Source organism: Triticum dicoccoides, chromosome 5A (genome assembly GCF_002162155.2).
Source record: "Triticum dicoccoides isolate Atlit2015 ecotype Zavitan chromosome 5A, WEW_v2.0, whole genome shotgun sequence".
Taxonomy (NCBI): Eukaryota; Viridiplantae; Streptophyta; class Magnoliopsida; order Poales; family Poaceae; genus Triticum; species Triticum dicoccoides.
The window spans coordinates 22,632,370-22,644,259 of NC_041388.1; the positions used below are offsets into that span (position 1 = coordinate 22,632,370).

Sequence of the window (11,890 nt, forward strand, 5' to 3'; positions counted from 1 at the left end):
AACCCGTTGAAATTTATCGTTGGGGCGACGTGGAGTTTTATGACTATGACCTCTTCAACCCTTCATAGTCTCGAGATAAATTGCACACTCCTGTTGGCGTATCAAACAGACCAAACTTTATTCCATATACTCCATGCCACGTACGTACGTATACATAGAGTATACTACTGCTCCTACAGTTTCTAGATTATTTTTAATCTTTTTGACGATTCAGACAGCGGCACGCCTCACGATAAAAGCCAACGAAAAGGCTCCACTCTGCTCCCGTCTTGCGCCTGTGCTAATCCTGCCCGTAAACACACTCTTCTCCCTCTTCTTCCTCCCAAGAATCCCCGCGGCTCAAGCAAAGGAGGGAAGCAGGGGCGGGAGCCAGCAGCACCGGCCGGCCGGCGCACCGACCCCCTCCCGCTGTATCGCGGGGCTCCTCCTCCGTGCCGGCGATGGCGCTCGAGGAGGCCGCGCCGGGCGGCGGCGGCGGCGGCGGGATCCGGGTGCTCCTGCGGCGGAAGCAGGTGGACTCCGACCGGGCCCGCGCCGCCGGCGGCCAGCAGCTCGCCAAGGAGCTCTCCATCACGCAGCTCATCGCCATCGGTGCGCGCTCATCATTACCCTTTTCTTCCCTTGGACTTCCCGTGGCCGTGAACGATCTTTATTTTTGTTGATTATATACGCTGCCTTTTCGGTTAATCGTTCGCCTTCGTGGCTCAAGGCGCCTCGGATTCTTTTTGGGATCTTTCAGCTTGTAATAGTGAATGAAATTACTCTCTTGTCTGTTCTGTGGTTCCTCAGTCCGGATTGGCGGATTGTTTGTTCTGTGGTGTGATTTCCTGCAGAGTTTTACCTTTTGGATTCCCCATTTCCCCTCGCGTCAAACGCTCACACAGCCGCCAAATCCAAAATCCGTTAGGTCTATATACAATACCGAGCACAAACTAGAGTTGTAGTAACCTGTAAGTAGCGAATTTTGTTGCTACAGAATGTAAAAGCTTCCATTGAAGAGCAGCAAACGTTTCACATGATTTGAGATGAGTTTAATTACTACACGCGGTCTGAGATCTCAATAGGAATGTTTTGATCAGGAAATGGACTATAAGATGCAGATTCTATCCATTTGTAATACTACTACTACTTTCCATGGAAGGTTGAGACGTATACTATCTGAAGTTCAGGCTTGTGCCGTGGCTACTACTCTTGTGCTTGTTTGGTTGTTGCCGTGTCAGTGTTGGTAGGGTGGGTGGCTGGGTGGGTCTTCCCTCTGGATTCCAATTACCAAATCTTGCTACATACCTTGATGATGTATACTCTGTTTCATGTAGAAATGGTTACATGCTTCTGGAATGCAGACTGCCTTAACACTCTGCAGAGTCTATGTTCTGTATTGCACTGATTACAGCCTTCATGTTATGATACTAATGCTCATGGAACATTTATCTACCAGGTGTTGGTTCGACGGTTGGAGCCGGAGTGTACGTCCTCGTGGGGACGGTTGCCCGGGAGCACTCTGGCCCGGCACTGACGCTCTCGTTTCTGATCGCCGGAATAGCGGCTGCGCTTTCGGCTTTCTGTTACGCGGAGCTTGCTAGCCGCTGCCCTTCTGCGGGAAGCGCCTACCACTACTCATACATCTGCGTTGGTGAAGGGTAATTTGCTGACATGTTGGAGTGCACATTGTTCATGAAGTGCCATTTTAAATTGATCAGATGTTCTCACGCTTTCTTTGACATTTTCTTTACCTAGAGTTGCATGGTTGATCGGCTGGGCTTTGATACTGGAGTATACGATTGGCGGATCAGCCGTTGCCCGTGGCATATCTCCCAATCTAGTAAGTGGGATTTTCCCTTGTTTCTGCAGCATGTTGTTGTTTCTCCACCTTCCATCTCTCTCTAACATACTCTGTCTATGCTTTCAGGCGTTATTTTTCGGAGGACCAAATAGTCTGCCATGGATTCTAGCACGCCATGAGCTCCCTTGGCTAGATGTTGTTGTTGATCCTTGTGCTGCTGCCTTGGTTTTCCTTGTCACTGCCCTGTTATGCGTCGGGATAAAAGAGGTTAGAGGCTTCAACACTTCAGAAACACCTTTCGTGCTACTTTCTCGAGAAGTATAGCCTATGATATTTACTCTTTGTTTTTCTTTGTAACAGAGTACATTCGTACAAGGAATTGTGACAGTCCTGAACTGCTGTGTGATGCTATTTGTTATTATAGCTGGCAGTTACATTGGCTTCCAAACAGGATGGGTCGGCTACAAGGTGTCTGGCGGGTAATGTAAAAGCTACTTTTTATTTAGTTTTCTCTATTTGGTAAGTAGTGTTCTTAACCACTTTTCTATGCAGATTTCTGCCATATGGGGTCAATGGAATGCTTGCTGGATCAGCGACCGTTTTCTTTGCCTACATAGGCTTTGATTCAGTTGCGAGCACCGCTGAGGAGGTAAGGACAGGCTCCATTTCCCAAATTGACATGCATGGCACGTCTTCACACCCACTGGATCGGCGGCATTATTAAGAATTCTTCTGTCTAAACTTCCATTTCCAACAGGTGAGGAATCCACAACGAGATCTGCCGCTGGGAATAGCCACGTCATTGACGATTTGCTGTTCCTTGTACATGCTGGTTTCAGTTGTTATTGTCGGTCTGGTGCCATACTTCGCTATGGACCCAGATACCCCTATTTCATCCGCCTTTGCGAGGCACGGGATGCAGTGGGCGATGTAAGGACTCCTTTTGACAGTGCTTCCATTTCGCCGTGCATCAATTGGTGTGCTTCCTGCTGAGGCTTTTTTTTTACTGCGCTGTCTTATTTTAGGTACCTTGTAACATCTGGCGCTGTTCTTGCTCTCTGCTCAACCTTGATGGGGTCACTTCTGCCACAGCCAAGGATATTGATGGCCATGGCGAGAGATGGGCTTTTGCCATCCTTCTTCTCCGATGTTAGCGAGAAGACACAAGTTCCTGTCAAGAGCACAATCATAACTGGCATCTGTGCGGCATCTCTGGCTTTCTTCATGGATGTTTCACAACTGGCAGGAATGGTAAATGATCTAGGAACCGCTAAATAGTTGTTATTTGAGAAATTTGATGAATCTTTCATACAATATTTTAGGCAGTTAAGAATTTTACGAGTACTAAAGTTCGAAGCTTATAGAGCTAAACGAGTTAAGTTTGGTTGCAGGTCAGTGTAGGCACGCTCCTCGCGTTCACCATAGTCGCCGTCTCCATCTTGATCCTCAGATATGTTCCTCCAGATGAGGTACCCCTGCCATCCTCTCTGCAAACGTCGTTCCGCTTAAGCCAAGAATGTGATGAGGAAAAGGTGGGGAGTCCTATTGGAGATGGGAACCATGAACAGGGGACGTCTGAGATTAAGGATGTGATCGTGGTAGAATCAATCAATGACCCTCTTATTGAGAAGCAGCTATACGCAAGTAAGTCCAGGAAATTGCATTTCGACCTGGTCTAGTCTACATTTCTGAGTATGTGCATTTTACCTATTAAGCTGGCTAACCGGTTTCTCTGTCAACCCATCAGACAAATTGGATGAGTTAAAGCGGCGGAAAACCGCTGCTCGCAGCATAGCATCTGTATGCGTAGGGGTTCTAATCCTGACGGCTTCAGCTTCTGTAACTTTCCTGCCATTGTAAGTATTGACCGGGCATATCTTGTTCCCATGATGAACTTTCCTGTGCAATGAAATGCTGACCTGTCTAACACGCATCTCTCACGTTTCACGCCAGCCTGGTGATGTGCTTATTCTGCGTATTTGGTGGCCTGCTCCTCCTGGCTGGTCTCGGAATGCTCTCCTGGATCGACCAAGACGACGGAAGGCACTCATTTGGTCACTCTGGAGGTACGCTTGCATCGCAGCATTTTCACGCATCTCTCCATACATACTAGACTATCGGTAACTTGATGCCACAGCTCCTTTCTGCCGCTCCCTCTGCAGGATTCATCTGCCCGTTTGTTCCGCTGCTGCCAGTGATGTGCATCCTCATAAACACATACTTGCTCATAAATCTAGGGTGAGTACCTCAAACAATGATCTCACTCACTGATAAGTTTACTTCTGCCAACAAAACTTTCAAAATGGAAAGATTCATATGTATGTGTCTGAACATTGCCAACCTATGTGTGTTATTCAGGGGTGGCACGTGGATGCGGGTCGGAGTATGGCTGGTGATGGGGGTCTTTGTGTACATTTTCTACGGCCGGACCCACAGCTCGCTGACGGACGTCGTGTACGTCTCCCTGGCTCAGGCAAACGAGATATACGGTTCTTCCTCGTCGTCAGCGTTTGTGGCCTAGCTAGATACTGTCGCAGATCATCCTTGAGAGATTATATACATGATCTGGGATCCATTTCACGGAAACCTTGAGCACCACCCTGATAGGAGGGACCTTCCCCCGCTGTCGCTGCTGCATCCTGCATGGCAAGGCAGGACATGAGGTCTGAAGAATTCAACAAGTTCTGAAGCTGTGTAAATTGCAATTTGTAGATATAGCATCATCATATATATGGGCCTCATTGGAGGAATGTAAATAGTAAATATGTATACATAGAAGTGTAAGACTTGCAACATGTGCAATATTGCAAGGGGTGATTCATTTAAGTGTACGGGAGTTTATAAAACTTCAGAGATCATCTTGGGGTGACATTGCAGCAGGAAGCCATCCTGAATCATCGTCAGTTCTTCATTTTGCCGTGCAAGATCTGATATTGTGATTCAGCACCTCCTTTGCAACTGCACAGATAGATAGGACACAATTTGTCATCATACACTTTCCACTTTATTTCAGTTAAAGAAGACTTATGCAGCTCCATGTTTGAGTATACAGCAACCATCAAACCCAAGCTCACCAGATCAACTACATTACAACCGAATATCCAGAACCATCAAACCCAAGCTCTTCACCAGATTAAACCAAGCTATTCTACAAACAATAGTGCAATCAAATCCAAGCCAATGCCTTAGGAGAGAACAAGTTGTGCACCAGACTAACTACTGTACATCACAACGCATTACAGTATGGTAGCAGTATCAGTATATCCCCTTCTGTTTCCTCAGGTTCTCTGAAAAAATCATCTAGGAGTCGTTCTTGCGTAGGTTGTAGAAGATTGAGCCATCAATCGTCTCCATAGCCAGTTGATTCAGCCGCAGAAGGATCAACAAGTAGGATCTTCCTTTGCGCCCTACAAGACAAGGGCATGAAAGGAAACGTCAATGGGATTTGTCTAGTGTAAAAGCATTTCACATTTCTGCGGGCAGGGATTGTAACGTACCCAAGCCGATTGATGCAACATCATCCTGATTCAAACGTCCCTGAGCCTTATCACCACCAAAGTATGCATTTAGTTTTGAAACGGCGTCATGCAATTCCTGATAAAAAGAGAAGCCGCGAAAAAGGTAAGCATTGCAGTAGATTGCTTTGAGGTGGCATAACTAAGATAACACTTACTATCGTCATGAAACCACTACAATGCAGAGACCAAAACAGAAAAGACTTTAAAGAGTTTATGGCAAGAGGCAAGAAAAGATATTGCATGATTTCTCCCTTCTAGTAATTAACTCCAGTAACATGTCTGAATTACACGGACTGTGCTGTAACTTGTTGCCACTACAAAATAGACAACGTGCATAGAGTCCTATGAGAAGCATTCCCGATTAGTTTTTTAAGAAAGAAGTCAGACCTCCCATGATGCAAGAGTCTTCATGTAAGGAGGAAGTTTATCGTACTCCTCCTTCGACGCCCTTATCATTCCTTGGAAAGCATTGTCTTCACAGATTCAACAGAGATGTCAGTCATAGAAAGCAAGCATTTAATATATCTTCTAAACATAAAAGATACACTCTGCTGACCATCTTGCTCATATGTTTCAATTTGGGGAGGTGTGGGTTCTTCAGCTTCCTCCAAGATCTTTTGGTCATCATCAACACTGAACGGTATAAACACAAGGTGATTTTCAATGAAGATAAAACAAGTAAAGAACTGTGGAGAACAAAAAAAACAGCCTGAAAAGGACGTTGCAATAGATATCTCATACAGTATATGTCTGTATTCCGTTGAGTTATCTTCCAGGTTTTCTGTCAGGCATCTTTGGGCTTGCAGAAAAATCAATATCTGCGAAATCCGAAAGAAATTATTATCTCTATTCGATTTAGGACTTGCAGTAAAAAATACTAATATGTATAATGCATCTAAACAGTTGATTTAGGAAGATGCATTGCAAGTGTTCCGTACCTTGAGAGGACAGAGTAGCTAGACAAGCATCAGAAATCCCAAAATTCTTTAGTGACATGGAATCCTCAAATCTTACATGCAGTCAAGAAAGAACTCAATACTCTGTATCTCAATCGCACAGAAACACAAAAGAATGATTCGATGCTGAATAGTGCAATGAAGTACAACGGATCTCCTGGTATCAGAGTAATCTGTACCCGACCTACACCAAGCTAACACCCTCTAAATAAAGGAGTGCCTACTATGTTTCCAAAAAACAGAAGCCCATTGTTAATTAAAGATCAAGGTTCAGACTTGGTGCATGCAAATTGTTAAGCTTATCCAGTATAACGAATCCCCAACAACCCAACCAATCATAATCTCCAATGTTTGCTTGTCCCAAATGATTGTATGACAGCATGATATTAGGGAGATTTACACATTTAGCAGGAAAAATTAGTAGTAAAGGTTAACAGCTAATAACAGGGGCAGAATAAGTATGGTTCAACTCCTAATGCTTATAAATCTTCAAATTCTGACTTCACTGACGATGCTGCAATTGTAAACCCTTACAGCTAGCCAACTAGGTGCAAGATGATACTCCCTCCGTTCCAAAATAGATGACCCAACTTTGTACTAACTTTGTATTAAAGATAGTACAAAGTTGAGTCATCTATTTTGGAACGGAGGGAGTATCTCGTATTTAGAGCCTATGCATCTCGAATTGTTATGTGCCCGGTCATAGATCATACCCAACACAATAAAAAAATGCATTTCTCTGAAAATGCCTTAGTAACGGAAGGATACAGTTCATCGTCGTCGTCGAAGTGCTTCCGGGCAGACCTGAGGACCGAGCTTGACCCTCCCAAGAGCCCATTCCCGGGGACATCAAGGTCCCCCAAGTCTCCACCTTCCTCCTCCTCTTCCACCTCGTCCTCCACTTCTGCACCAACAAGAGAACCCCATGACCCTCAACAAAACAAGACGAACACTGCAGGGCAGAGCTTCAAAGTGGCGTCACCAGTGGGTTCCCGCCTGAATGCCTGAAGTGGGTGGGTACACGCGGGATGGGACTCACCGGGGGCGACGTAGCCGAAGGAGACGAGGCGGGACTCGACGGCGTCGGCGTGGCGGGAGACGATGTTGAGCGTCTCGCGGAAATGGCCGAGGAGCTCCTCGACGGAGACGGTGCCGAAGGCCATGGACTCGAGGCGCGCCAGGTCGGCGCCCGCGGCCTCCACCCGCCGGTCCAGCCCCTGCAGGAACGCGTTCGTCGCCGACTCTGCGAGGGAACACGCGCACACGTCCTCCGTTAGCAGGCAGGAAGGAAAAGCGCTGGGTGGCGAAACCCTAGCGGGGGGAGGGCGGCGAGGTCAGATGCGGTACCGAGGGGGATGGCGCGGCGGGAGAGGGCGTCGGAGAGCGCGCGGGAGGAGTCGTCGGCGTGGGTGAGCACGTCGGAGAGGGAGCCGCACAGCGCCGAGATCGACGCGTCCATGCCGCGCTGCATCGCGGCGGCGGGTCGCCGGAGTTGGGGGGGCGGGAGGAGGGGGGAATTGGGGATGGTTCCTCTCTTTCTTTCTTTCTGTCTCTGGCGAGTTCGAATTTCAGTGCGGACGGCGGGGAAGTGAATTTCAGCCAAACGCAGCCCAAGGATGTACTCAGAGATATCAATGCATCACCACTGCCCAATGGGTGCCCGAGATATCCCTCATATGGGCCTGTTTTGTTAAGCTGCATCCAGCCCAACTAGGGTCCGGCGTAAATTTGTCATGTTTGGTTGTCTGGACTGCATTTGATTTCTGGACCGTACGAACCTCAAAGCATTGTTGGGTCTAGTTTACTCTATCAGCTCCTAAGAGATACATGTGTCCATAGAAGTTAATGCCTTCACCCCATGAGAAGGAGGATTTTAATAACTAAAGTTTAACAAGATGGCCATATAAGATCGCATTTGATCGGTAATCATGGTATGCTTGACATAGTAAAGAAGGTACAACGCAGTCCACATTATTTCTCACCAAGGTAGATAGTTATATTATTCACATATTTAATTGTTTTTGTTTAGGCCTCCAGTGCAGTGGATAACACCATCAAAAAGCCTGAAGACATTTTTGAATGAGGGAGTGGGTTCGGTTAACCATTTTTTTAGAGAGATCAATCGTGTGCTCCGGATGTTGTGGATATATTTCAAGTCTTCTTGACAAGATGTTAGAAATTTAGAATCCTAGGTTAGTTTGGTGACATCTTTTTCATTTATCTTAGGTTTTCATCACGTGCTAATCTAGGCCGTGAATGCTGGTTTGTAGCAGTCTCTGCACAAAATCTCCAATTGGAATTATGATGAGCATATTTTTTTAGGCACAAGTTGTGATGGACATGATAACGTGGAGCTATGCCACGTCAACATCCATTGATGCATGTGAAAGGGGCCACATCAACATGCTACCATACACAGAAAAAGGCACACCGCAACATGCAACCATGGATGTGAAAGCTATTACACTTATATTTCATAAATATTTTTGAATTTATATAACTATATAACAATCAAATATTTATGTTTGAACTTCATCAAAAATATGTAGGAAACAATTCTGCAACACGTGTGGATATTATCTAGTTCTTACAAACATCAGGGACCTCACCTGGCCCCCAATTTAAGACAAGATAATTTGTAAGCAAATGAGTGTTTACCTGTTTACCAAATAATTTTTTTACACAATCATATTAATCTAGACAGGTAAATCATGAACTAAACTACTATAATATTTATGCGTCTGCTCCAACATACATGCAACTTTCTAGTTCAAGACAAAAGATACAACTCAAAAAAGTGCTTGATTTTTTCACAAAAAGACCCTAAATTGAACAAGAAACCATTCTGGGTCGTCAAGTACCGCCTCACCATTGGATGTCCAAGCCACCACCACCCGCCACTGAACCAGGCACCAAAGACAAAGATTACCCTCTTTTCGCAAAATGGAAAAGTGGTCCTATAACCATCACGTGGATTAGCCTCCAAAAATCATTCGCCACTATAATATGGATCACAAGGATGACGAAAATATGGCAATAGCACTGGCCACATGTCATTCGATAATTTTAGTTTCCCCACCATTCAAATTTACACACAACACCGTAATTATAGTTGCATTAGTTAGGCAACACTTTTTTTCGAAACCTTGGTAATTGAAAACCTCAGTATTCCAATGGGTGGGCAATGAAGACTTATTTGACCACAGGAGATGGAGGATTTTAATCACTAAACTGAAGTTCAACAAGATGGCCATATAAGATCGCATTTGATCGGTAATCGTGGTATGCTTGACATAGTAAAGAAGGTACAACATTGTCCACATTATTTTCCACCACGGTAGATAGTTATATTGTTCACATGCTTAATTGTTTTTCTTTAGGCCTCTAGTGCAGTGGATAACACCATCAAAAAGTCTGAAGACATTGTTTAATGAGGGTGTGGGTTTGGTTGACCATTAGTTGTTTTGAGAGATCAATCATGTCTGCTAATGCTCCTGATGTTGTGGATATATTTCAAGTCTTCTTGATGAGATGTTAGAAATTTAGAATCCTAGGTTAGTTTGGTGGCATCTTTTTCATTTATTATAGGTTTTCATCATGTGTTAATCTAGGTCGTGAATGTTGGTTTGTAGCAGTCTCTGCATAAAATCTCAAATTGGAATTATTATGAGCATATTTTTTTAGGCACAAGAGGTGATGGACATGATAACATGCAGCTATGCCATGTCAATATACATTCATTTCATGCATGTAAAAGGGGACACATCAGCATGCTACCATTCATGGAAAACGGTACACCACAACATTGCAACCATGGATGTGAAAACTATTACATTGCTTATATTTCATAAATATTTTGCATTTATACAACTATACGACAATCAAATATTTATGTTTCAACTTCATCGAAATATGCATGAATCAATTCGCAACAACGTGCGGGTTATTATTTAGTTCTTACAAACAACAGGGACCCCCCCCCCCTCCAATTTAAGACAAGATAATTGGTTAGCAAATGAGTGTTTACATGTTTACCAAACTAGATGATTCCCCGCGCGTTGCTACGGAAAATATTGCATAAAATTGGTGTTTTATTCGTCGTATTGGCTCTTAAAAGGATCAAGAGAACAATGATTATGATTTGACAAAAATATTTTAAGAATGATACATGACTATAATGGTATAATGAATATGTGCACACGCATAAATTCCATTGGACTCGGATCAGCTAAATTCAGTATTCTCCAGAGGCCAACAGTTAAACCTGGACTTGATGGCGGTTGTGGCAGCTATACTGTGCATGTCAGTCATACTTGTGGCAGCTCGAGCCCAAAGGCAGCCAAGAAGAAACCATCCATGTATGGAACGAACGTCTGCAAACAAAAATGAAGCGGCTTAATTCATTCATCGTCAATGTTACATTTGGATAATGGAAGATTGGCACTCATACATCCATGTGACAAATAAACATGATGTTAGCTCAGCTGGTTAAAAATTTAAAGAATGAGAGGCATGGCAAAAAGTTCAACTCAGCTGGTGACCCAAAGGGATAGATCTAAAAGACAATGCAATTTGTATCTACTATATCATCGAAGTTGGGTTTCAACAGAAGATGAAGTCCTTTGTTACCTGGCTCTAAAGTCTAGCTATGAAAACTGGACCAATGTAACCAACGGCAATATGGCTGAAATATATAATGTGTAACATCATAGAAGTAGGGGATGATAATCCACACCAAACGAAGGAGACGTGAGAGATGTATAAAAAATGCTAGTTGTAAAGAAAACCACAATTAGTTCCTGATAAGAAAGCTACAGTAAAGTACGAACTTTGAAAAAATATCCATAAAAAATATATAAAAGAACATTAGTGAGCTGATGCCCTGCGGGTATTGTTGTAGGTAAAACAGTTGTCGTCCAAATATGCTAAGCTTGTATGAATAAGCATAGCAGAGAAATGAGACCAGATTCCTTTATAACTATTCAATATCAGAAATAGAGCGGACATTAGCTGAAATATTTTTCTATCAATTCAAGATACTGATAAAAGAAATGTCAAGAACATGCTTTAACAGATCTTTTTACTGTCGGCCAGCAGGCAGAATTTTTCAGGCTTGTCACTTTGGCAAGATATATAGCGAGCTCCTCAAAATAACAGCTATCCAAGTCTCAAAAGGTTGATGGGTGATTAGTTAAATCCACATCGAGGCATGCACAAATATCCGGGGTAGTACAGAAGCACTGAACAGGACAAACAATAGTCCACGCGCTGAAAATAATAGATTTATTATACAATGAGATGAACAAACTATACTCCCATGCTCTGAAAACATATATAGTGAGATAGTACTTTACTGTTCTATTTTTCGGAAGACTAATATAAGATGTAATAGAGATGAACTGATATATAAAGTTGTAGCTGCAGGTGAGACAAAAGTGTGTACCTACATCCTGAGGAAGAGGCAAATGTGTCTCAAAAATTGGGAGTCCGGCCGTGGTCCGCCACTGCGCCGTTCCACTTTATCCGAATAGACCGGCCAGTCAAACTCCGACTACTTCGTCCAGCTCGCTGCCGCTGAAGAGGGCTTCTTCTACCTCACCAGTTCTGGAGTTTAGATGCGTCTATTGCATGTC

The 11,890-nt window shown here is 44.0% G+C and overlaps 2 protein-coding genes across 2 annotated transcripts; one reads left to right on the forward strand and one right to left on the reverse strand.

Moving 5' to 3' along the window:
* Positions 1-283: 283 nt before the first annotated feature.
* LOC119298869 (cationic amino acid transporter 2, vacuolar-like) lies at positions 284-4,694 on the forward strand. Its single transcript, XM_037576172.1, has 13 exons — positions 284-591; positions 1,439-1,640; positions 1,738-1,822; positions 1,910-2,050; positions 2,144-2,262; positions 2,336-2,432; positions 2,541-2,713; positions 2,809-3,034; positions 3,175-3,427; positions 3,531-3,639; positions 3,737-3,849; positions 3,946-4,021; positions 4,142-4,694. Exons 1-13 carry the CDS (start codon positions 441-443, stop codon positions 4,302-4,304), a joined length of 1,908 nt encoding a protein of 635 aa, XP_037432069.1. The 5' UTR covers positions 284-440; the 3' UTR covers positions 4,305-4,694.
* Positions 4,695-4,764: 70 nt separating this feature from the next.
* On the reverse strand, positions 4,765-7,901 carry LOC119298870. Its single transcript, XM_037576173.1, has 9 exons — positions 7,605-7,901; positions 7,297-7,500; positions 7,026-7,161; positions 6,240-6,310; positions 6,071-6,119; positions 5,858-5,934; positions 5,689-5,774; positions 5,281-5,377; positions 4,765-5,190 (listed from the first exon to the last, which is right to left on the reverse strand). Exons 1-9 carry the CDS (start codon positions 7,726-7,728, stop codon positions 5,084-5,086), a joined length of 951 nt encoding a protein of 316 aa, XP_037432070.1. The 5' UTR covers positions 7,729-7,901; the 3' UTR covers positions 4,765-5,083.
* Positions 7,902-11,890: the final 3,989 nt, after the last annotated feature.